This window comes from Trachypithecus francoisi, unplaced genomic scaffold (genome assembly GCF_009764315.1).
Source record: "Trachypithecus francoisi isolate TF-2019V2 unplaced genomic scaffold, Tfra_2.0 Lachesis_group18, whole genome shotgun sequence".
Taxonomy (NCBI): domain Eukaryota; kingdom Metazoa; phylum Chordata; class Mammalia; order Primates; family Cercopithecidae; genus Trachypithecus; species Trachypithecus francoisi.
The window spans coordinates 67,642,640-67,668,731 of NW_022681463.1; the positions used below are offsets into that span (position 1 = coordinate 67,642,640).

The 26,092-nt window shown below is 41.5% G+C and overlaps 1 protein-coding gene across 6 annotated transcripts in view; it reads left to right on the top strand.

Moving 5' to 3' along the window:
- RCBTB1 (RCC1 and BTB domain containing protein 1) overlaps nt 1-26,092 on the top strand; it is a 52,537-nt gene that overhangs the window by 4,749 nt on the left and 21,696 nt on the right. Inside the window, exons 2-6 of one of the 6 annotated variants that reach the window (XM_033176865.1) lie at nt 1,115-1,194; nt 14,362-14,531; nt 14,915-15,065; nt 20,056-20,222; nt 24,087-24,245. In XM_033176865.1, coding sequence (XP_033032756.1) covers nt 14,406-14,531; nt 14,915-15,065; nt 20,056-20,222; nt 24,087-24,245 — 603 coding nt within the window. In that variant the 5' untranslated portion in view covers nt 1,115-1,194; nt 14,362-14,405. The remainder of the gene's footprint in view (nt 1-1,114; nt 1,195-14,361; nt 14,532-14,914; nt 15,066-20,055; nt 20,223-24,086; nt 24,246-26,092) is intronic. The other 5 variants (XM_033176864.1, XM_033176868.1, XM_033176866.1 and 2 more) reach the window with 5 other exon arrangements.

Genomic DNA, 26,092 nt, shown 5'->3' on the forward strand with positions numbered 1-26,092 from the left:
TTCTAGGGGGTACTCCCTGTCCGTGTCCTGTTGGAGTTTCTTAGAGTTCTGCTCAAAATACTCTGCTCTTCTTATTCTACTTGCTTTTTTCCTGGGTGATTTCATGCCAGATTTCCAAATCTCCAATCCAGACCTTTCTTGAGCTTCAGATTTCTAAATCCGTCTGTTGGGACTTGTCTGCTTTAATATCCCACAGGTACCTGGAACAAAAGGTCCATAATAGGACTCATCACCCCCGAGGCCTGCTGTGCTCTCTGCTGTAGTGAGTGGCAGCACAGTTCTCTCTCACTCAAGCTCAATGTCTGCCTGTGATCTTTGGCTCTGCCTTTCTGCTTATCCAGTGCTCCTTGTCCCATTAAGCCAGTCGCAGAATCTTCTTGATTTCCCTTCTTGTCCAGTTTTCTCCATTTTCCTGATGTGGGCTTCCATCCCTCCTTTTCTGGCTTACCAGAGCCATCCTGGACTCCCTCTAAGCACTCCTTTGTCATCTCTTGTCTCTATGGTCAGCCAAAGTAATCTTCCATAGACCTACATCTGTTTATGCCACTTCCCTGCTTAAGACCCTTCAGGGATTACCTGGTGCTCTTAGGATAAAGCCTGAGCTGTGTACTGCAGCCATGCTGACTTTCTTTCAGTTCCTCCACCACAGCCTTACCTGGCATGTGTGCTCAGTGTTGCATGTGCCTCTTCTCTTCAGGTAGCTGAAGTGCACTTCCCAATTCTGTTGCCTCCACAGCGTCTGACCCTCCCCATCAGAGACCAGCCACACTGTTGTGAGCATCTGTTTGTGTGTCTAGATCCTCCCACCCCATGTAATTTCTGTTGATGTTGGCTCTGTGTCCAGTTTACCTAAGAACATTTATTGAAGTAATAGTGTATGGTTCTGCCAGTCCATTGCTGGAATTTCAGTTTAGCTTTAGGTCATTGCAGGGTACAGTTGATACTTTTCATACAACTGGAGACTAATAGATGAAATCACTTTTGCGATACCCACATGAGAAAGATCCATGAAACCATAAATAGATTTGAATTTGACTTCCCAATTCCAGCCTTGAATTCATTTGGAAAATAAAATGAAGTATTATGTTTTATCCATTTCTTTTTTCTTTTTCAGACAGGATCCCGCTCTCTTGCCCAGACTGGAATACAGTGGTGTGAACACGGCTCACAGCAGCCTCAACCTCCTGGACTCAGGTGATCCTTCCACCTCAGCCTCTTGAGTAGCTGGGACTACAGGCGCACACCATTATGACTGGCTAATCTTTTTATTTTTGAGGAGACGGAGTCTCACCATCTTGCCCAGGCTGGTCTTGAACTCCTGGGTTCAAGTGATCCTCCTGCCTTTGCCTCCCAAAATGCTGGGATTACGGGTGTGATCCACTTCACCCAGCTGTCTATCCATTTCTTTAAACTTTGACCCATCATTGCTTTTTTTGTTCTGTTTTGTGACACCTATTTGTTTGGTGTGACAAAGAACAAAGTTATAGAAAAAACATTTCTAATCGTCGATATTTCTTTTCTGGTTTCCTTTTGAAAACAACAGTATCCTATAAAAGCAATACTTTTATAAGATCTCAGTCAGATTCGCAACCCTAGATATGTTATTTTTTTCACTGCTAATGCTATTGCCACTTGGTTCGTTTGCTTTTTGAGCACATGGCTCAGGTTAGACGTGAGATGAGATGAAATGAATGAGGTGAAAGCAGCCCCTTGGATGATGGGGCTAAAGAAATGCTTACAGAGGCCATTGCAAATTGTGCTTCGAGTCAAATAACTTATTAGTGGTTGGGAAATGACAGTTGTAGGGACTTACATTTTCCTCTTAAATTACTGATGAATTTGAACAAAACGTATGAAACAAAGGGTAGTCACAATCAGTTAGAGAATTCTCAAACACTAGTCATACTGTTCCCTAAATGAAGGTGGGGGTATTATCTTCACTCACCTATACAGGTGGCTTCAGCTTGCAGGATGACAAACTATTTTGGAGAAGGTACATTCTCAGACTCCTTAGTCAAGCATTCAGGGCATTCTTCCTTTCCCTTTCTTTTCTTTTTTTTTTTTTTTTTTTTTTTGAGACGGAGTCTCGCTCTGTTGCCCAGGCTGGAGTGCAGTGGCGTGATCTTGGCCTACTGCAAGCTCCACCTCCCGGGCTCACACCATTCTGCCTTAGCCTCTGGAGTAGCTGGGACTACAGGCACCCACCACTACGCCCGGCTAATTTTGTTGTAATTTTAGTAGAGACCAGGTTTCACTGTTGTTAGCTAGGATGGTCTTGATCTCCTAACCTCGTGATCCAAACCGCCTCAGCCTCCCAAAGTGCTGGGATTACAGACGTGAGCCACTGCGCCTGGCCTCCCTTTCATTCTTGTAGTACTGTGTGTTTGCAGAAGAGAGAAGTGGATGACAGCTGTTCTGGCAGCTGGTATAGTAACAGTATTAGTGTCTCAGCACATCTTCGAAACTTCACCTATGATTTGCAGCCTCTGTACCATAGAGTGGGTGAAATGGTTTTAAGTTTTATTTTTATTTAAACATGTTTGAGACTGATTCTTAGAGGCTTATCTGGACCTGGGAAATACATTTGGTATCTCAATGAGACTGAGCATTTGCTCAGTCTCAAAAAGCGCATCAGAATTATATGGAAGAAATTGGTAAGAGTAACATTTGGCTGTTTGTGCCTTGACAGGGTTTTTGAATTGCTTTTGCTGTAGCATAGATGGATGACGTAAGTTGTAATGTTGTATACCAAAAAGTTTACCCCAAACCCTAGAGCTCTCTTATTTGAATGTTTTTCTAGAATTAAATGGATTCAGAAATAAAGATGGTCATACCCTTCAATCTTTCGTGCTCAAATGGGAACGTTTATTGGTAAAAAAGGAAGAAGACTGTGAAGAACACTTGTTCTTCTAGGAAACTGGATGATCTTCACTGAGGAAAGGCTCACATTTTCTCATCTGCTGGAATATGGAGAATTTGGTTTCTGGGATTTTGTGTAATTGTTTTCTGTTATGTACAATTTTTATATAGTCGTCACTAGTTTGCACATAATTATTTACCATTTGACACATTAACATGTATCTCATGGACCATATACTTGCATAGTACATTCATTTGCTTAATTATTCCAGTTGTATTTGCATTCTAGTTTTCCACTTACTTAGGATCTGACTTTCCATTAGGCCTTCAGTTCCTCAGAGGCAGAGACCATGATTGTATTGTTCTTTATGATGTCCCTGGCATTCTTGGTATCTGGGGTCATTGCAGAAGAAGAATTAATGTATGCTATTAAAGTCAGCTCCCTGTACCCATGGATTCCACATCTGTGGATTCAGCCAACCTCAAATCCCAAATGTTAAAACTTGCATCTGTACTGAACATGTAGAGTATTTTTTTTCTTGTCATTATTCCCCAAGCAGTACAGCATAACGACTATTTACTAAGCATTTACATTGTATTAGGTATTATAAGTAATCTGGAGATAATTTAAAGTATATGGGAGGATGTGTGTAGGTTATATGTAAATACTGTGCCATTTTCTATCAGGGACTTGAGTGTCTGTGGATTTTGGTATCTGCAGGAGGTCCTGGAACCAGTACCCCACGGATACTGAGGGACAACTGGATTTTGTTCACAGTAGCATACAGTAGTGCTTTTTTCCGAGGCCTCTTAGATTTTATCAATAGCTCATTAACTATAAATTTTTTTCGTAAGACAGCTTAGCAACTTAAACTGATAAGTAAAATCATCACCCACTGAATTTACAAAAATAGAGAAACCTCTATTAGGAATTTTCAGTGTATGTGTAAATGCTTTAATTCAAAGTTTTTTGCAATTAAAAATACCATTTTGCATATTAGAAATTGCTGTTTTGAGTAGTTTAAAGCTTCCTGTAGCTTGTATGCTGAAGAATGTTTAGGCTACTTAAAATGATTGTTCCAACATTCAGAGCCCTTCCAGTTTCCTCTGGCTATCAGCTTCCATAATAAAGAATGACACAAACTCATGTCGTGCTTCTAAAATGACACCAGAAGCGTCAGAATCTTGGTGCTAGCCAGTGCTAAAGGATTGCTTACTCTTTTCCCACTGTTTTCCTTAGAAAGCTCTAAGGTCAATAGAAGCCAGATCTAAAGGTAAAATACCCTATTGGTGGCATTTAAAAGCCAGTACATACAGCAATTTAAACTAGCCCAAACAAATACATTCTTGTATTTGTGTCAAATACGTTCTGGTTAGTTGAGGTCTGTGTGGAAGCCATGTGCTTACAGATCAACCCTAAATTTCCAGTATTGTTTAATATTGAGACCATTATTTCATCAAAACCAGTTTTCCTGTACCATTTCTCTCCATTTCCTGTTGTTTTTAAAAACCATAAGCATGTTCCAAATATATTTTTGCTAGATCAGTAAAAAAAACTAAAATAACCTTTTCTTAATATTTGTTCCTTGGGGAAAGTAAATAAATGTGCTCTTAGAGGAATTAAAAGATTACTTGCTATATTACTCCTTCAGCCTTTCAGTTCTAAATGTAGATTTCTAAAATTGGAAGGCCTGTGTTTGTCCTGACTGAATTTGCTTTCAGAGTATAAAATAAAATAACCTTTTCTTCCTCATGCCACAAGTTCTCTGAGGGACAGTGCCAATAGCTAGGATAAGCCATCCCAGGGAATGGGATATTGATCTGTAGGACTAATGGATGTAGGATAAGTGCAGTGGGGATACAGGATGTATTTTCAAGTGCCAGAGAAAATACGAAGATCCAAGTGGGTTGGCATATTATCTTTAAGGACGTCACACTCTTTCTACCTCTGCTGGCATTTTTGCATTCCTCTTTTCTTTCCTTGTACCTTTGTTTTCTCTCTATACAGTAAAAAAAAAAAAAAAAAAAAAAAAAAAAAAGACATTGATTCACCTAATAATAACATATAAAGAGTAATAATTCAGGCTGAAACACATTAATACTGTTTTTCAGAAAGTATTTCCTAAGTAAAATACGGAAGGCTTGCAGAAAAAATTACTATCTTAGTGAGGTACTTCAGAAGTAACTAAAGATGACTGACATTCTAATTATAGCTCATCATTTTTATAATTATCAATCAAGCTCTGAAAGGATCTGTCATCTTAGCAATTTGTTTGGTCTGGTTTAAATTGCTGTATGCACTGGAAAGTTCTAAGAAGGCTGTATTTCTTTTATAAGTGCTCCTTTGAGAATTTCCCTAATCTGAACTTGTATTCTCAAGACATGATTAAAACAGTATAATTTTACTTTTCCAAAAGCATTTTTTAGAACTGAAACCTTTCTGTATTTAGTTTTAGAAATGTATCGTTGAGTTTATTAATGCAGACTTGATAAAAGCCCACAGGATGATTGATTTTTAAAAATTGAGGTAAAAGATATATAGTATAAAATTTACCATTTTAACAATTTTTAAGTATACATTTAAGTGACATTAGGTACATTCACATTGTTGTACAGTCATCACCGCCATCCATCTGTAGACTACCTAAAAAATAATTTCAACTTTTTTTTTTTTGAGATGGAGTCTTGCTCTGTTGCCCATGCTGGAGTGTGATGGCATGATCTCGGCTCACTGCAAGCTCCGCCTACCGGATTCACACCATTCTTCCGCCTCAGCCTCCTGAGGAGCTGGGACTACAGGCGCCCACCACCACGCCTGGCGAATTTTTTTCTATTTTTAGTAGAGACAGGGTTTCATCGTGTTTGCCAGGATGGTCTTGATTTCCTGACCTTGTGATCCACCTGTCTCGGCCTCCCAAAGTGCTGGGATTACAGGCATGAGCCACTATGCCTGACCCAATTTCAACTTTTATTTTAGATTTAGGGAGCACATGTGCAGTTTTGTTACATGGGTATAGCATGTGATGCTGAGCTTTGGAGTACGAATGATTCCATGACCCAGGTAGTGAGCATAGTATCCAATAGGTAGTTTTTTAGCCTGTGTACCCCTCCCTCCCTGCCCCTCTAGTAGTCTCCAGTGTCTATTGTTCTCATCTTTATATCCATGTATACCCCATATTTAATTCTCAGTTCTAAGTGACAACATGTGATATTTGGTTTTCTGTTCCTGTGTTAATTCACTTAGGATAATGGCCTCTCGCTGCATTCATGATTTTGTTCTTTTTTATGGCCGTGTAGTATTCCATGGTGTATATGTACCACATTTTCTTTTTCCAATGCACAGTCGATGGGCACCTAGGTTGATTCCATATCTTTGCTATTGTGAATAGTGCTATGATGAACATACAAGTGCATTTTTTTTTCTTTTTTTTTTTGGTAGAACAATTTATTTTCCTTTGGATACATACCCAGTCTTGGGATTCCTGGATGGAATGGTAGTTCTGTTTTAATTTCTTTGGGAAATCTCCAAACTGCTTTCCACAGTGGCTGAACTAGTTTACATTCCCACCAACAGTGTATGGTGTTCCCTCCGCTGTGCAGCCTCGCCAGCATCTTTTGTTTTTGACTTTTTAATACTGGCCATTCTGACTGGTTTAAGATAGTATCTCATTGTGATTTTGATTTGGATTTCTCTGATGATTAGTGATGTTGAATATTTTTTTCGTATGTTTGTTGCCTAAAACTTTTGTATCATCCCAAAGTGAAACTCTGTACCCATTAAACAATAACTCCCCATTCCTACCTCCCTCCAGCTCCTGGCACCCACAATTCTACTTTGTCTCCTTGAATTTGACTGTTCTAGGTACCTCATGTAAGTGGAATCATACGATATTTGTCTAGCTTATTAGCATAGTGTCTTCAGGGTTCATCCCTGTTGTTGTATGTGTCAGAATTTCCTCATAAAGGTGAATAATATTCCGTCATATGTGTAGACCACATTTTGTTTATCCATTCATCTGTTCATGGATATTTGGATTATTTTCACATTTTGGCTATTGTGAATAATGCTGCTTTGACCGTTGGTATACAACTATCTGTTCAAGTCTCTGCTTTCAGTTCTTTAGGGTATATACTAGAAATGGAGTTTCTAGATAATATAATTCTAATGTTTACTTTTTCTTGAGGAATCACCATCTGATTTTCTATAGCAGCTGTATCATCTTACATTTCTACTGTCTACATTTAATTTTATATTAATAATTCATTTTTCCAGATTTTGCCTGAAACATTCTGCCACTCTAGGTTATGAATCTAAAGCAAGACTACATCTTAAAACTTCTAACATAATTCAAATAATTGAACTTTTATTTTCATTTGAAATATTTGTTCATTTTATTGATCACACAGTGTTTGTTATAGAAATTTGGGACTGGCCGAGCGTGGTGGCGAGCATGGTGGCGAGCGTGGTGGCTCATGCCTCTAATCCCAGCACTTTGGGAGGCTGAGGTGGGTGGATCACCTGAGGTCAGGAGTTTGAGACCAGCCTGGCCAACGTGGTGAAACCCCGTCTCTACTAAAAATACAAAAATTAACCGGGCATTATGGTGCACACTTGTAATCCCAGCTACTTGGGAGGCTGAGGCACAAGAATTGCTTGAACTGGGGAGGTGGAGGTTGCAGTGAGCCAAGATGGCGCCAGTGTACTCCAGACTGGGCAACAGAGCAAGACTCTGTCCCATCCCACCCCCCCAAAAAAAAAGAAATTTGAGACTATATTTAAAAATACAAAGAAGGCCAGGTGCGGTGGCTCACACCTGTAATCCCAGCACTTTGGGAGGCCGAGGTGGGTGGATCACTTGAGGTTGGGAGTTTGAGACCAGCCTGGCCAACATGGTGAAACCCCCTCTCTACTAAAAATACAAAAATTAGCCAGTAATGGTGGCGTACACCTGTAATCCTAGCTACTCGGGAGGCTGAGGCACAAGAATTGCTTGAACTGATGAGGCAGAGGTTGGAGTGAGCCAAGATGGTGCCAGTGTACTCCAGACTGGACAACAGAGCGAGACTGTCTCAAAAAAAAAAAAGAAAGAAATTGGCGACTACATTTTAAAAATACAAAGAAGGCCAGGTGTGGTGGCTCACACCTGTAATCCCAGCACTGGGAGGCCGAGGTGGGTGGATCACTTGAGGTCAGGAGTTTGAGGCCAGCCTGGCTAACATGGTGAAACCCCGTCTCTACTAAAAAAATACAAAATTAGCCAGGCACCTGTAATCCCAGCTACTTGAGGCAGGCAGGAGAATTGCTTGAACCCAGGAGGTGGAGGTTGCAGTGAGCCGAGATTGTGCCACTGCACTGCAGCTTGGGCAACAAGAGTGAAACTCCATCTCAAAAAAAAAAAAAAAAATAGATTAGGAAGTGTATCTAATTTGTAAGGGGGAAGTGAGGTAGGAGAGTGATAGGACTTGTTTTTTGGTCACAATCCTGCTGATGAAAAAAAAAAAAGACGTGGGGATGGCAGGCCAAAAAACAGAATACAAATACAAACAAAGAAAAAATGGTGCCACCTATAATCTCTCCATTGAGATATATTTTGGTGTATACATTTCTGTATATATTATATTTTAGAAAAATTGTAATCATACAGTACATATTGTTTTTTAACATAGCTAAGCTAACTAAGTCTTCCAGGATACATTTATTTTTGTGGTTTTGTTTTGAATTTGGGATGTGCACATAGTTTAGCTGTATAACGTGTTTGGGTGGCAGCTTCTGTTGGGATGTTTCCTTGGGGGTCCTTATAATTTGAACAAAACATAGCACCATGGGAAGGAAGACAGTTGGGCTACCTTGCTCAGGGTACTTACCAAGGTACATGACTCTCAGGGAAGGCCTGGGCTGAATAGGCCAGTTGAAGGTTCTTCCCATTAGCAGTGCCTCCTTCATACAGGAATAGAACACAAATAGAATCACTTCATATCTTCCTATTTGAACCATCTAAATTATTGTGCAACCCTCTGGAGTGATTATGGTTATTATTATTATTATTATTTTGAGACAAGAGTCTCACTCTATCACCCAGGCTACAGTACAGTTGCACAGTCTTGGCTCACTGCAACCTCTGCCTCCCGGGCTCAGATGATCCTCCCACCTCAGCCTCCCGGGTAACTGAGATTATAGGCATGTACCACCACACCCGGGGTAATTTTTGTATTTTTAGTAGAGAGAGGGTTTTGCCATGTTGGCCAGTCTGGTCTCAAACTCCTGACCTCAACTGATCTGCCTGCCTCAGCCTCCCAAAAGTGCTGGGATTACAGGTGTGAGCCACCGTGCCCAGCCTGGAATGATTATTTAAATGAAATTTGGTTGAACTACATTTATATTCCTTTGAAATAAAATTCCATAGTTAGAACAAGTCTGTTAATACTTTTCTTTCATGTTTAGGCAAATTTAGTAGATGTCATATCAGAGCTGTCGTAACTAATGTTTCTTAAGTCGATGTAGATTTTATCACAGATGAAATACTTGTTAATTTTTAATGATTGCACCAGCTTTAGTTTACTGGATTGATAGTGTATACACATTAATTCTTCTTAAGGTTGATATAATTATGATCCTTAATGTGGTTTTCTTAGTAGTAGCAAAAGGTGCCACCGCCCCCAGGAAAATGGAATAATTAAAGACCTCATCACAATAGTCAAATTATAATGAGGATGGTGGTAATTTTGAGTAAATTAGAAAGTTTGGGTGGTATTTACAGTTATACTCTGCTGCCTTAGGAGGGAAATGCCACCCGCCCAAGTTAAGGGCCCTGTTCTGTTGTTCTGCATGGCACATAGCCCCACAGAACCTCTCAGGGAACCTTGTCTGAATTCCGAGGATGCCTGTTCATGTCCTCAGCTGCCCAGGTTGAGCATGGTCTAACGAAGACACACTTTGTGCCTTAGCAGTCTCCAGCCCAAGGATGCACTTTGTATGTTGTGAGCTCTGAGGACAGAGGTCACATGTGTTCTCTAGGCCTGCCTCTCAATGGTTGATGCAAAAGTGCAGGAATAAATGACATTCATAAGGCTTAACCAGGCAAATCTAGGCAGAAGCATCTTGGGGAATGCTTTTTATTGGGAGAGTGGTTACTTCTTTTTTTTTTGAGATGGAGTTTTGCTCTTGTCACCCAGGCTGGAGTGCAATGGCGCAATCTCAGCTCACTGCAACCTCCACCTCCCAGGTTCAAGCGATTCTCCTGCCTCAGCCTCTTGAGTAGCTGGGATTACAGGCGTGTGCCACCATGCTTGGTTAATTTTGTATTCTTAGTGGAGACAGGGTTTCTCCATGTTGGTCAGGCTGGTCTCGTACTTCCGACTTCAGGTGATCCACTCGCCTTGGCCTCCCAAAGTGCTGGGATTACAGGCATGAGCTACCACGCCCCGCCTGGATACTTTTTATATTGGAAACAGTTTAAAGACAGATGCTGCTGTACATTTACGAGGCAAGATAAAGTCAGAAAGAAGTAATGTTGAGGAAGTTCAGCCATTGAAGGGCCAGGATTGATACTCTCCATAAGAAAATTTAAAGGGGTCTGCTGTGTGACCTTGGCAAGTCCTTTCACCTTTGAGCCACAGTTCTCATCAGTTAGGAATGGTTTACAGTCTCCTCCTTACAAGAGTATTATGAATATTAAATGAAATAATGTATGGAAGCTACTTAATTAACTGTCTATGACAAGGCAGGTTCAGAATAGTTGTTCATTTCTTCTTTTCTGCTCTTAGCTTTGCTTGATTGTCTTGCTGGGGATAATTACTTGCTTGGCCAACATTACTGCCCTTGTTGTTCTTATCTGCTCAAGAAATCCCCCAGCTTCTTCATTATATCTTGAACATAAAATCACAAATTTTTAGGTTTGGGGGAAACCCAGGCTCAAAACAGCAAATGGCTGTCATACTGACTGAATTTTATTTATTTATTTTTTTTTTTGAGATGGAGTCTCACTCCGTTGTCCAGGCTGGAGTGCAGTGGCGCGATCTCGGCTCACTGCAAGGTCCGCCTCCTGGGTTCACACCATTCTCCTGCCTCAGCCTCCTGAGGAGCTGGGACTACAGGCGCATGCCACCACACCCGCTAATTTTTTGTATTTTTAATAGAGATGGGATTTCACTGTGTTAGCCAGGATGGTCTCGATCTCCTGACCTCATGATCCACCTACCTCAGCCTGCCAAAGTGCTGGGATTACAGGCGTGAGCCACCATGCCCGGCCCCATACTGACGGATTTTAAAAGCAAACCCGGGACACAGGTCTCAACACTCTTATTTCCACTCTACCAAGCCTGTTGGGGATGCCTTTTTCTTTTATAATGGGTGTGGACATGTAAGATACATGACCGGTTTTTTAAATTAACTCTTAAATGACAAGTCTTCAGAAAAATACCTTGTAAAATAAAGCTTCATATAATTTAGCAATGGATGAAGTCAGTGCGTATAATAATGCCCCATCATTATGAAGGTTAACCTGATCTTGCAGTAGATTACCAAACCCTGAGGGCAGAGTTGCCCATATTTGTTTAATGATTTTAGAATAATTGTGCTGCTGTCAGGAAGTTGTGTGGTTTTGAATGTCTTACCTTTTGTGTTGTAATTTTAAAGGTGGTAAGTCATATTTTTGGCTAATTCTGTATCATGTAAAATTAAACATTTTGAAGACTAACTCGATATGGTTCATAATTCTAGGAAAACCTGCTTCTGGGTTTTCTTGAAATTTACTTACCTGCTTGTATGGCTTTATATGGCTTGACTTCTTATGACTCCTTTCTCCATCTGTTTTGTAAGAGGCACAAGAGGTCGTTTGAGGGGCATCTTGTTTCTTTTTGTTTATTTTATTAATCTTTTTGATATAGGGTCTCCCTCTGTCACCCAGGCTAGAGTGCAGTGTTGCGATTTCAATTCAACTGCAGCCTTGACTTCCTGGGCTCAAGCAATCCTCTCACCTCAGCCTCCTGAGTAACTGGGACTACAGGCATGTGCCATCATGCCTGGCTAATAATTTTAATTTTTCTTTTTTCTTTCTTTCTTTCTTTTCTTTTTTTGAGACAGAGTCTCTCTTACTCTGTTGCCCAGACTGGAGTGCAGTGGCGCAATCTCAGCTCACCGCAACCTCCGCCTTCCGGGCTCAAGTGATTCTCCTGTCTTAGCCTCCCGAGTATCTGGGACTACACGTAGGCGCCACTACTGACAGGCTAATTTTTTTTTTGTATTTTTAGTAAAGATGGGGTTTCATTCTGTTGGCCAGGCTGGTCATGAACTCTTGACCTCAAGTGATCTACCCACCTTGGCCTCCCAAAGTGCTGGGATTACAGGCGTGAGCTACTGCACCCGGCCCTTTTTTTGTGTGGTTTTTGTAGAAATGGGGTTTCGCCATGTTGCCCAGGCTGGTCTCAAACTCCTGGGCTCGAGCAATCCTTCCGGTTTGGGCTCCCAAAGTGCTAGGATTGCAGGTGCGAGCTACTGTGCCCAGCCTTTATTTTTAAACTTTTAAAAGCACTTAAGATCATCTTATCATACAAAGAATACTTATAAATCAAGAACAAGAAAAAGAACAATGATCCAGTAGAAAAAAATAGGCACTTTGCACAAAAGACTGACAGTGGGCTCTGAAGATGTGAGTGAGAGGTGAGGAGCGCAGACTCAGGCTTCAGGTTGTCTGGGTGCAGATCCCAATTCTGCCGCTTACAAGTTTGAGCAGATTCTTAAAATCTCTTTTTTCCTCCATTTCCTTATGGGTAAAGTGAGGATTAAATGAATGAATAAATATAAAATTACTTAAAATAGTCTTTGGCACATAGTGCCCAGTAAGTTAGTTGTTACTATTGCAAGTATTCTGATCATTATTTTTTATTTTCAAGACAGTCTTGCTCTGTCACCAGGCTGGAGTTCACTGGTGCAATCCCAGCTCACTGCAACCTCTGCCTCCTGGGTTCAAGTGATTCTCCTGCCTCAGCCTCCTGAGTAGCTGGGACTACAGGCGCACACCACCATGCCCAGCTAATTTTTGTATTTTTAGTATAGACGGGGTTTTACCATGTTGGCCAGGGTGGTCTCAATCTCTTGACCTCATGATCTGCCTGCCTCGGCCTCCCAAAGTGCTGGGATTACAAAGTGCTGGGGTGTGAGCCACCCCGCCCAGCCTGATTATTTTTTTAAGTGACATCCAACTCCACTCATCGCAGGGAAATGTCAGTTTAAACAAAACAGATACCAGATACCATGAGAGTATGCTGTGTGGGAAGGGTGTGTGTAAATAGGCGCCATCTTACATCTATGGTGATTTTATATATGGCCACTACTTCATTAGAAGATTATTTGAAATATTAGTAGCTAGTAACAGTAAAATAGCTATTAAACTTTGACCTAGCAATTTTCATTTTTAGGAATTTATTTTAGAAATTTCTGTATAAAACAAGACATGTCAATACAATAATATGCAGGCAACAATTGCAGTATTGTTCTAGCAAAAGACGTATTGACTTAAATGTCTCTCAGTAGAAAACAAGGTAAATTGCTAAATCGATGTAATGGAATGCTATAGTACCATTGAAAAGAAATGCAGCAGGTCTATGTGTGCTAATATAGAATGATTTCCCCAGTGCACTGTTAAATAGGGAAAAAAAACTTCCATTTGTGCTTTTGTTTTTAAAGATACACATACACCCATGCATACGTGTAGTGCTTCCATGAGTATACACTATCTCCAGAAGGAATTAGAGATCACTGGGAACAGTGGTGGCTTTTGAGGACAGGGTCAGTGAGGGACGGTAGGGAGACTTATTTTCTTACTCCTTTTTGTCCATTTGAAACAAAAGTGTTTTTTTTTCCCATGTTCATGTATTACTCCCCGCTGAAATCTTTTACTTGTCCTCACCAATACCTCCCCCTCCGTCTGCACACACATTTGTCAGGACATTCAAATGTTATTCCAATAGTCTGTGCAGTGACAGTGAATAGCCTGATTTGATGGCGTTTAATCCTCATTGAATTTGTGGTATGATACCCGGAGCTAAAGCTGATCCTTGTCATCCAAGTTGTTGCTCGTGGGAAGAGTATCTCTGGCAGATGGGGACAAGGCTTTGGCTAAGCATGCTCCAGCCGCAGGCGCCCTCTGTGTGTGCTGTTGAGGGTGCTGGAGCCAGAACTTGGTCTTCACCTGCCGCTTTCGCTGTTTTTCGAGGTCTAAGAAGAGGGTGAGTTAGAAGCACATGTGGAACAGATAAGCACTGACTAGGAAGTGGGCAAGACAAACAGCTAGTTCCCGCATGTTATTCTCTTGTTGTAGGAAAGGTTTGAAGGTGGAGGAAGGATTGCACACGTGGCTGGGGGAAAGTGAGTGATCCATGTAACCAAAGGTGGTTCATTTATTCTAGAATCAGCTTTTGTTAGCATTTATTAACAGGTCTTTTTTTTTTAAAAAGTTAGCTCAGTGGCTGTTTAATTTTTTTCTGGAATCCTTTCTGTTCCAGCAGAGATGTCGGCTTATTTATAGGAATTGCTTGAAGCCAGAGTCATGGTGGATGTCGGAAAGTGGCCCATCTTCACTCTGCTGTCCCCTCAAGAGATCGCGTCTATTCGGAAGGCATGTGTCTTCGGCACCTCAGCCAGTGAAGCACTGTATGTTACTGACGATGATGAGGTAAGAGTCTCTTAAAACCTACTTTCATTTTAGGGCTTATTGGGGATTGGTCTTCAAAGTGTGCAGTTCAAAGACGGAGAAAAGTCAGGGTATAAATAAAGAGATCCTGAAGTTCAGGAAGACTATGACTTCGATAGTTTCTCTTTTTCCAGTTTCTTGATTTAGTACCCCTCTACTCCACAGCACTCTGAGTTTCATAATATAGACAAACATGCTGAAACGTAAACAATGTCTGCAGAGGTTGAATTTTTCTTAACAACCATATCTGTCCCTTTTCACCTCCTGAGCTCTCTAGTTGAAATGTCTTATTTTCAGAGGAGAGAAGGAAGCTTTTAACACAGCTTTTGGCCAAAAGACTCAGAAAAAAACTATCTGTTTTCTAGGTCTTTGTATTTGGACTGAACTATAGTAACTGTCTAGGAACTGGAGATAACCAGAGTACACTTGTACCCAAAAAGCTAGAAGGCTTATCTGGAAAGAAGATTAAAAGCCTTAGTTACGGCAGTGGACCACATGTTCTTCTCAGCACCGAAGGTAAGGAGGGAACCCATCTAACTTTTCAGTTTGTAAGAAATTGACCAGTTAATTCTATAGGACTATACCAGATAACTAATTTTGGATTGTTTACTTCTTAATTTCTGAGGGGAAGTACATAAAGCAGGTAAAAATTAAACACTTCAGGCTAACTCTGGAACAGCTATAGGATGTCTTGCAAATTAGGCAAACTTCTGAGGTTTTCGACTACTTCCATAAAGCTGTGGAAGATTAGATTTGGCAAATGAACGGTCCTTCCAGCCTAATTTTTGAGTGGATTTGTGGTTGCAAGGCAACTTTCAGGGTTCCTTTGGTTCTTTGTTTCTCTCTCTTTCTCTCTTTTCTTTTCCCTCCCTCCCTCCCTCCCTCCTTTCCTTCCTTCCTTCCTTCCTTCCCTCCCTCCCTCCCTCCCTCTCTCCTTCCCTCCCTCCCTCCCTCCCTCCCTCCCTCCCTCCCTCCTCCTTCCTTCCTTCCTTCTTCCTTCCTTCCTTCTTCTTCTTTCTTTTCTTCTCTTTCTCTTCTTTTCTTTTTTCTTTTTTTCTGAAGGAGTCTCTCTCTGTCTCCAGGCTGGAGTGCAGTGGCATAATCTCAGCCCATTGCAACCTCTACCTCCCGGGTTCAAGCGATTCTTCTGCCTCAGCCTCCCGAGTAGCTGAGACTACAGACGCACGCCACCATACCCCAGCTAATTTTTGTACTTTTAGTAGAGACGGGATTTAATCATATTGGCCAGGCTGGTCTCGAACTCCTGACCTCGTGATCCGCCAACCTTGGCTTCCCAAAGTGCTGGGATTACAGGCATGAGCCACCGCACCCAGCCGGTACATTTTTCTAAACACAGATGCTACGTGGCTTTCCTTTCTTTGTGTAGTTCTTGCATCTTGAATCGAGAAATCTTCGTCTGTTCTCTGGCGTTCATGTGGTTGCCATATTGAAAGAACTGGGGATGCGGGTTGATAGGTTCTTGTCCTTTTTTCTCTGCCTCTTCAAGATCACTAAGGGAGAGCAGACATTTTGTATGTGTGTGTGATTGATCTGTACTGTGGGCACCCAGCACTCTCTGAAAGTTCGTTATCTATAACGTAAATGCTTCCTTTTATACTTCAGACACGTTAACTCTTGCTCTCTTTCTCTGAGGTCCTCAGCTTTTTGTTGGTTAATTGTCTAGGGTAGCATTTGGGAGACAATTTGCGTCTCTGCCTTTCTTTGTCTAGACTGAGAAACCAATCCCAGCTCCCTAGGATGCTGTCACAGGTTTTAGTATTTAGCCTTTTGAGTGCCTGTAACTCCTAACTGAATCCACTTCAAGTTCTCTGTGTCTTTCTCAAGAGAGCTGTGAAATCCAAATCTGAGCATCATCATGTGATATGAATATAACTGGAGTTGAGCATAATGAGGTGATTATCTCACTTTTGCCTTGCGTAATCATGCCTTCTGGCATCACACTGGTTCTTTCTTTCCTTTTTTTTCTTTTGAGACAGAGTCTTGCTCTATCACCCAGGCTGGAGTGCAGTGGCACGATCTTGGCTCACTGCAATATCAGCCTCCTGGGTTCAAGCAATTCTTATGCCTCAGCCTCCCGAGTACAATTAGAGGCATGTGCCACCACGCCTGTCTGTTTTTTGTATTTTTAGTAGGCACGAGGTTTCTCCATGTTGACCAGGCTGGTCTCGAACTCCCAGCCTCAGGTGATCCACCCACCTCGACCTCCCAAAGTGCTGGGATTACAGGCATGAGCCACCGAGTCGGCATTTTTTCTTTTTTTTTTTTGAGGCAGGGTCTCTCTCTGTCACCCAGGCAGGAGTGCAGTGGAGTGATTATGGCTCGTTGCAACCTCGACCTCCTGGGCTCAAGCAATCCTCCCACCTCATTTTTAAATTTTTTTGTAGAGACGAGGTCTCACTGTGTTGCCTAGGCTGGTCTTAAACTCCTGAGCTCAAGTGATCCTTGTGGCTCGGCCTCCCAAAATGTTGGGATTACAGGTGTGAACCACTACACTCGGCAACTTTTGCTATTTTGTATGTGACTGTTTTTTCATCTTTGGAAGCTTTAAGGTTTTTGTTTTTTTTTTTAAGTATTGTGACATAATCATGATTCTGTACTCTGGTATAATTTTTAATGTATTGTGTTGGTCATTTCTGGAAATTTCTTTATTTCTAGAAATTTTTCTTGTAATATTTCATGAATAATTTCCCTTGTTGGCTGTGTGTAGTGGCTTGTGCCTATAATCCCAGCCCTTTGGGAAGCCGAGGCAGGACGTTTGCTCCAGGCCAGGAGTTGAAGACAAGCCTGGTCAACATAGCGAGGCCATGTTTCTTAAAAAAAAAAAAAAAGCTGGGGATGGTGGCACACACCTGTAGTCCAAGCTACTCAGAAGGCTGAGCCCAGGAGTTTGAGGTTGCAGTGAGCTGTGATTGTGCCACTGCACTCCAGCCTTTGTGACAGAGTGAGGGACAGAGTGAGACCCCCATCTCAAAAAAAGAAAAATTTTCTTCTTTGTATTCTCCTTTATGGAATTTTTCTTAGAAAGAAGTTAGAGATTCTGGAGTGATCTTCCTACTTTTTTTTGTTTTTGAGGCAGGGTCTCTCTGTCCAGGCTGGAGTGCGGTGGTGCAATCTTGGCTCACTATAGCCTCACTGCGTGAGCAGGTGGCTCACACCTGTAACCTCCTGGGCTCAAGCAATCCTCCCACCTCAGCTTCCAAAAGTGCCAGGATTACAGGTGTGAACCACCATGTCTGGCCTGATCTTCCTCATTTTTAAAAAATGTTCTCTCCCATCTGTGTTCTGGGAAACTTCTTCAACTTTATCTTACAACTCTTATGTCAAATTTTTAACATTTTCATTGTTTTATTTCCAAGTGTTCTTTCTTGATCTCGAACTTGTTGCTATTGTTTCATGGATTCATCATCTTCTCTTTGAGATTATTTAGAATTACAGGTTATTTTTAAATTAACCTTTTTTGGTTTGTTTTGTTTTTTGAGATAGAGTCTTGTTCTTTTTTCCCAGGCTGGAGTGCAAGGTGCAATCTTAGCTCACTGCAGCCTCCACCTCCTGGTTTCAAACAATTCTTATGCCTCAGCCTCTTGAGTAGCTGGGATTACAGGTGCATGCCACCATGCCTGGCTGATTTTTGTATTTTTTTTTTTAGTAGAGATGGGGTTTCTCTATGTTGGCCAGTCTGGTCTTGAACTCCTGACCTCAAGCAATACACCTGCCTCAGCCTCCCAAAGTGCTGGGATTATAGGCTCGCCCAGGCTCATAGAAACATGTTATAGGTTTTAATAACGGTAGAATTGGCTACCTTCTTGCTTTTTTTATAAGGTTTTCCTATTTATTCTTGTTTGCTTATTCTTCCCATTAAACTTTCTAATCAATTTGTCTACCTCCAGAAAGTAATTTTAAGCTTTTATTGCTATTTAAACTTTATAAGTTTATGTAGGAAAAACTAGAATCTTTATGATATTGAATTTTTCCATCCAAGAACAAGGTATGTATTTCTCTATTTAAGTCTATTTTTCTGTTTTCAGGAATTAAAACACTCATTAGTTTGGACATTTCTTTCACCTGCTGTAACTTTAACACAATATAATGGATCATAGTTTTTGTGTTTTGTACTCTTTCTTTCAGTCTTAAGCCTCGTCTTTCTCAGGATGAAATTTCCCATTTATGGTTTCTGTCATAATTTCTGTAGGAGGGAACGCCTCTTGTGAGCCACATGTCACCTGAAAGAGGACTCTGAGTTTGGGTGGGCTGTCTTCGTTCTAGAGTAGATAGGTAGAAGTCTCTTTCCCCTGGTTGCCTGGGGACTGCTGTGAGTGACCAGCAGTGACTAACTGTAATACTTGGATTTCTGCTGTCGCCCTTGAGTGTTGTTGTCGGGCAGATTGTCCTTTATAGGTCGGGATGTTTTATTACCATGGGAAAGATGAGAGGAGAATGCGTAAGTCTGGGAGACCTGCCCTTGGCACTCGGGGGTGCTGTGCAAAGAAATGCCTGAAACGATGGTACTTCAAGAGATAACACAAGAAAAGTTGTCTTCGTCAGAATCTCAGAAAAGATAAAGTCATTATAAAAAAATTTAGACAGAGGAGCTTCCGGGTTGGTGAGCACATCAAGGTGCCGGGAGGGGATGGCATGCCAGGGAGGGCATGGGTGCTCCATGCCCCCCTCAACCCCACCTACCTTGCCCTGTGCGTCTCCTGCATTTGGCTATTCCTGAGTTGAATCCTTTAGAATAAGCTGATGATGCTTTCCAGAGACAGTCACAGCAGTGTGAGTGACGATGCCTCCAGGTGTTCCTAGTCCCCAGCCCTCAAGGCATCCCCAGCCTTTGAATCTTCCTGAGATCACACACACTGTGAAGCAAAGACAAGCCATCTTCATTGTCCCCTGTCCAAATTCCTGACACAGAATAAATGAGCATAAAAAACGGTTGCTTTATGTAAAAAAAAAAAAACCAGCCAGATTTCATGCCACTAAAATAAAAGGTCTGCTTGAAAGAAGCTCTGGGACTTTTGTTTCCCTTGTAAACAGTCTGTCTCTTTCCCCTGTACTTGGTGAGCGAGTAGCCACACACCCTCTGTGGGTTCCCCGTGACTTGGTATTTGGTTAAGCAATGGTAAACATTAACATTGAGCTTTCTTATCATCTGCCTTTTGCTTGGTGTCTGTCACAAAAGCTGTTGAGATGAATCAAAGTTTTTAGAAAACCTAATTTTTGTATACGTAAACTTTGACTTTTGACCACAAAGCTGATCTTCTTTCTATGTTATTACCAAGTTTTTTTCTTTAAAGATTTTGCATCTGTCTATCCCGTTCTGTCACCTGTCTCTCTCTCCCTTACTCCGTCCGTGGTTACTTAATAGAGAGGAGGGGGCAATGGGAGAGAAATGAAGGCTGGAGAATGAGCTGTATGAAGTTCTGGGGAGGAAAGTACAGGGTTACTATTTCTTTTTGGAGCTGATTCTTTGTGTGCTTTGTGTGTACAGATGGAGTGGTTTATGCATGGGGCCACAATGGATATAGCCAGCTTGGGAACGGGACGACCAACCAAGGCATTGCTCCCATCCAGGTCTGTACCAATCTCTTGATCAAGCAAGTGGTGGAAGTGGCTTGTGGCTCACATCATTCAATGGCTCTGGCAGCTGATGGAGAGGTACGTATGCTGCTTTTATTCTTTATTCTTTTTTTTTTTTAATGGTAGTAAAATACACATAACATAAAATTTACCAGCTTCACCAGTTTTAAGTGTATAGTTCAGTGGTGTTAAGTACGTTCACCTTGTTGTACAACCGTCACCACCATGCGCCCACAGAACTGTTTCATCCTGCAAAACTGCAGCGCTGTACCTGGTAAACATTCACTCCCATTATGTCCTCCCCTAGCCTGTGGCAACAACTTTCTACTCTGTCTCTTTGAGTTTGATTACTCTAGGTACCTCATGTAAGTGGAATTATACAGTGTTTGTCCTTTTGTGACTGGTTTATCTCACTTAGCATAATATCCTCAAGGTTCATCCACTTTGTACCATATGATAGGATTCTCTTCATTCCTTTTCAGGGCTGAATAATATTCCATTGGATACCTATAGTAAGTGCCCACATAATGTCATTGATAGATTCTTGGAAACTACAACTTTAAGCAAAAAGACATGTAATGAAACCAGCTTTACCATTGGCTAATTGATAAAAACAGGAGTTAAGTTCCTATGGTATGTTTCTGGTCACAAAGACATCACCAAACTTCTGAAGACCCAAACCACCTCTTACATTAAACATTGAAATAAATGCAAACTATACATATATTTAACAAAGATTAATAAAAGCAAGTAAGCGAATTATTTACCCAATTTCTGGTGAATCACTGAGTGGGAGTGATCATAGTGGTGGTGGGTTAAGTCAAGGAATAAATGTTTGCAAAGCAGAAATTATAAGGAGCACCTCCTACCACCACAGAGTTCAAAAGCAAACAATCACAAATGTGGCAGCTCACTGAGGGTTTTTGACTGCATTGTTTATTTCAGTGCATTTGTATGGTTATTGTCTACTTTGTGAATTTTTTTTTTTTGACTCAGAGTTTTGCCCTTCTTGCCCAGGCTGGAGTGCAGTGGTACAATCTCGGCTCACTGCAATCTCCGCCTCCTGGGTATAAGTGATTCTCCTGCCTCAGCCTCCTGAGTCGCTGGGATTACAGGCACCTGGCTAATTTTTTTGTATTTTTAGTAGAGACGGGGTTTCACCATGTTGGCCAGCCTGGTTTCGAACTCCTGACCTCAGGTGATCCTCCCGCCTTGGCCTCCCAAAGTGCTGGGAATACAGGCATGAGCCACCATGACCAGCCTACTTTGTGAATTTTTATTTTCTAATAATTTGTATTCATTCATTCATTTTCCAACCCATTTGTTCCAGTTCAGGGTTGCAGGTGGCCACAGCCCTTCTGGCAGCGCAGGACACGAGGTGGGAAGTAGCCCTAAACAGGACACAAGGTGCACTCATGTATACCCCCACACTCACTCTCACTGGAACCATTGAGACATGTACCCAGCTTAGACACAACCTAGTCTGCACAGCTTTGGGGTTTGGGAGGAAATCAGAGTACCCAGAGAAAACTCACACAGACATGGGACATGCAGACTCCACAGACAGTGGCCCTGGCCGGGAATTGACATTTTTTCTCATTGGTGTTATAGCAAAATGATGTTGAATGAAATGACATTTTTCAAGGACCTGCTGTAAACCACATTTTGTTTTTCTGTTCATCTGTTCATGGATGTTTGGGTTGTTTCCACTTTTGGCAATTGTGAAAGTCCTCTGATTTTAATGACCATATTTGTACTTGATGTGGTGAGAATATTGTAGCCTTGCACATATAGCTAAAAACCTTGTGGGAATGCGCTCTCTCTCTAGCATAACATGTATTGTGTGATCAAGATTACACTTTTGATGGCAGTAGAATTCATTCTTTAAAATTTTTTTTTTTTTGTAGAGACAAGAATCTGGCCATGTTGCCCAGGCTGGTCTTGAACTCTTGGGCTCAAGTGATCCTCCTGTCTTGGCCTCCCAAAATCCTGGGATTATAGGTGTGAGCTACTGCACCCAACCTAGAGTTCATTCTTAAGGCAGCTGAGTCCCATGCTCTTTGCTGAGACTGTAGCTCAGATGTGTGACAGTGTTCTGTACTTTTTTTTTTTTAGTGACCCCATCCTTAAGGTCTATTTTATTTTTCAGTGTATGTAATGAGTGTGGAAAAAATAACTTTACCATCCTTGTAGTAGGTACTGTAACACTTGTTTAGCCCCCAAGTTCGTGCTTATCTTAAAGGTCATTCATCCTATTGATTCTGTCTCCTAATCTTTTATGCCATTTTGTTCCTCTCCATTTCCATTGCTTTTGGTCAAGTCTTGTCATTTCCTGCCTAGACTACTGCCATAGACTCTTCTATTCCGTAACTTTTAAGTTGATCCACTTGTCCAGTCTTGCTTTGCTGTCCCCTTTGGTTTCTAAAACACAAGTTAGATCATACTGTTCCTCTCTTTGAAGTTCCTCAGTGATATTTACAGAGATTTTATTAAGTAGGACAAGTTGTAGGTGAACAAACCCAAAAGCTCAGGGAGACCAAGATTTCATGACTGGGATGTGCTGGAGCCGGGCATAGCACACAGGCCTCATGCCCTAGAGCCACTGTTTCCTAGTCCATTTCTTGGTTAGTAGAACTACAGCCCCAATTAAACAAGAGGCAGCAGCACTGCAAGGGAACATGCTTTATTTGAGAAGTGCCAGAAGAATGATTGCTGAAATTAGCTCAAACTTGTTCATTTATGCAGGCTGGATTCCTGCTTTGTTTTAATCTTAAGCATATGGTACTTTGAATAATTATACTGAATATTAATATTTGCATAATTAAAGTAGATATTTATGTGAATATACTTTGAGGAGGTGTTGCAGGTTATTTGTTTTGTACCTGTGAGATGAACCTGTAACACATATTCACCAGAGGGATCTCCTGATGTTGCCTTGGCCAGCATCAGACAAGAAAGAATCGTGGAAGCCACACTCAGTATATATGTGGACCACCTCCTGCAGCCATGTGAAGCAGGGTGGGGAGTGGGGTCTTAGACATTTTCCTAATGTTGGAGGAAATTATTTTCTCTACTGCCAAAACCTCCCTCCCTAATTCATCTCTCTGTTTATAGTCTTGTTTAGAATGGTTTCCGTGGGGCCGGGCGTGGTGGCTCACACCTGTAATCCCAGCACTTTGGGAGGCCTAGGTGGGCGGATCACGAGGTCGGAAGATCAAGACAATCCTGGTTAACACCGCAAAACCCGTCTCTACTGAAAATACAAAAAATTAACCGGGCGTGGTGGTGGGTGCCTGTGGTCCCAGCTACTCAGGAGGCTGAGGCAGGAGAATGGCGTGAACCCGGGAGGCGGAGCTTGCAGTGAGCGGAGATCACGCCACTTCACTCCAGTCTGGGTGACAGAGCGAGACTCCCTCTCAAACAAAACAAAACAAAACAAAAATAATGGCTTCCATGGAAAACAATGAATATTTGTGCCCAAAGAGTTGAGCAAAATTTTTACATCACTGACACTTATGTGGCATATACCACATTTCCTATTGATGCCACATTAGTATGTGTGTATGTGTATGTGTGTAGATACACACACACACAAATTATAGAGGGAATATAGCATGGTAGTTAAGAGCATAGCTGGACTGCTTGGGGTTAAATTCTCTTAGCGCTGCTTACCAGCTTTGGTACCGCAAGCAAGTCACTTTACCTCTCTTGTGTTTCAGTTTCCATGTATAAAATGGAGATATATAAAGTGGGTACTACCTACTCTAGGGTCACTTTGCAGGATTACTAGGCAGGTTAAATAGGTTAATATGTGTAAAGCATATACAACCATTTAGCACATCTTAAGTACTCATTAAGTAGGTTGATTTTAATTTTTATGATTATTTGTGTTGGGGTGGAATTTTCACCCTGACTATTCTTTCCTTTTCCTTTCTCTTGTAGGTATTTGCTTGGGGTTATAACAACTGTGGCCAAGTAGGATCAGGTTCTACAGCAAATCAACCAACTCCTCGAAAAGTTACAAACTGTTTACATATTAAGAGGGTAGTTGGCATTGCCTGTGGTCAGACTTCATCCATGGCTGTTCTGGACAATGGTGAGGTGAGGTGTCTCCACTCCCGTTTCCCTTTCTACCTCGTTTTTCAATGACATGTGAGTTTCTTCACAAGGTGACTGTATCAGATCGAAGATGGAAGAGTGCTTTGTTTTGGTAGCTCCACTGAAAGTTAACTGATTACTTACTGAGGAGCTAGAGGTTGCTGCTCAGTATGACTTTTCTAAATTCCAAGATTTACCTGAAAGTAAAGATTCTGTCTGTCTAAATTGTATTTTTTGCAAGATCCAAAGAGCCTAATGCCTATAGGTATTTGTTGGTGATATTTAATGTAATAGATTAAAGAATTTAATCCTACCTTTGTCTTCCAATGAAAACAAATCAACTGTACATTTTAAAATTAGCTGATGAAGTCCTTGTGGAAGTACCTACCTGTATCTTGAATGTTCACAGGAGGAAGCAACTTGCAAAAGCAGATTTTTTGTGGGGTCCTGACTGTTGTTAGCCACTTTTAACAACTCTCCGTTTAGTTACTCCTACTGTGGTCACTTTTGAGCTGATGGTTATTTCTATGAAATTGATCTCTGGTTGCAACTTCCACTTAAACAGACCATTTACTACCTATACATATTTTAGTGCATGAAAATTATACAAAGATATGACCCTGGACACACATGTTTTGGCATCATGCATTGGTGTGCTAGGGCAGTGGTCCCAGCCTTTTTGGCACCAGGGACTGGTTTCATGGAAGACAATTTTTCCACGGATGGCGGTGTTGGGGGCACGGTTTTGGGATGAAACTGTTCCACCTCAGGTCATCAAGCATTAGTTAGATTCTCATATGGAGCGCGCAGCCTAGATGCCTTGTTGTGCAGTTCACAGTGGGGTTCATGCTGCTATGAGAATCTAATGCCGCCGTTGATCTGACAGGAGGTGGAGCTCAGGCAGTAATACTCTCTTGCTCACCATTCACCACCTGCTGTGTGGCCCAGTTCCTAACAGGGCACAGACTGGTACCGGTCTGCGGCTCATGGCCTGGGGATTAGGGACCCCTGTGCTTAGGGTGCTTTAGAGTTTATGCATAGACCTTAACTTATGTTAACTTATTTTTTTAAAACTCAATCTCAGTATCATGAAGATGACTTCAGAATTCCTTGGGATGGCCATTGAATATCCTCCATTCCAGTATTCTCTTATTTTTAAAAATAAGTTTAATTTTTAGGTTATTATTATATGGCTATGTTAACAAAGTAAAGGAAGAGAAGTGAAACATAAAATAAAAGGTGAATACCTTTTCCCAATCTTGTCAATAGTTTCATACTTATCTTTTTGGATTTTTCCCTTAAACAGTTACATGTAGGTGAGTATAATTATCTTGTTTTAAAACAGTGGGATGATTATACCTACCACGGCTTTTCTCTGCTATTCTTCAGCCTGCTTCCTGCTCCCGTGTGTAGCATCCTTTGTTTAACTGTGTCTATGGTCAGACTATTTATGCGGCTTTCCATCATTATGGCTGCTGAGATTGGCTTCCATGAATGACCCATATCCAGAGCTCTACTGATGAACATACCAGTTTTCTAATTTTTTGCTGTTATAGACAGAGTTGTGGTGATTTTCTGTGTTACTCTCTGTGTGTGTATCTTTGTACACTTATACAAGTATTTCTATAGAATAAATTCCCAAAGAATTTCTGGGTCAAGAAGTATGCCATTTAAAATATTGATAGCCATTGCCAAATTTCTCTTCAGAAAGTTCATGTCTGTTACACTTCTGGCACTGGGTGAAAGTGCCTTTAACCATCTCTCCCCAGGCCCCTAAAGTCCATTCCCCCTTTCCCCTCCATCATGTTACCCTGAAAAGCCCCAGTCTATGTCTGCCACCCTGCATTGCT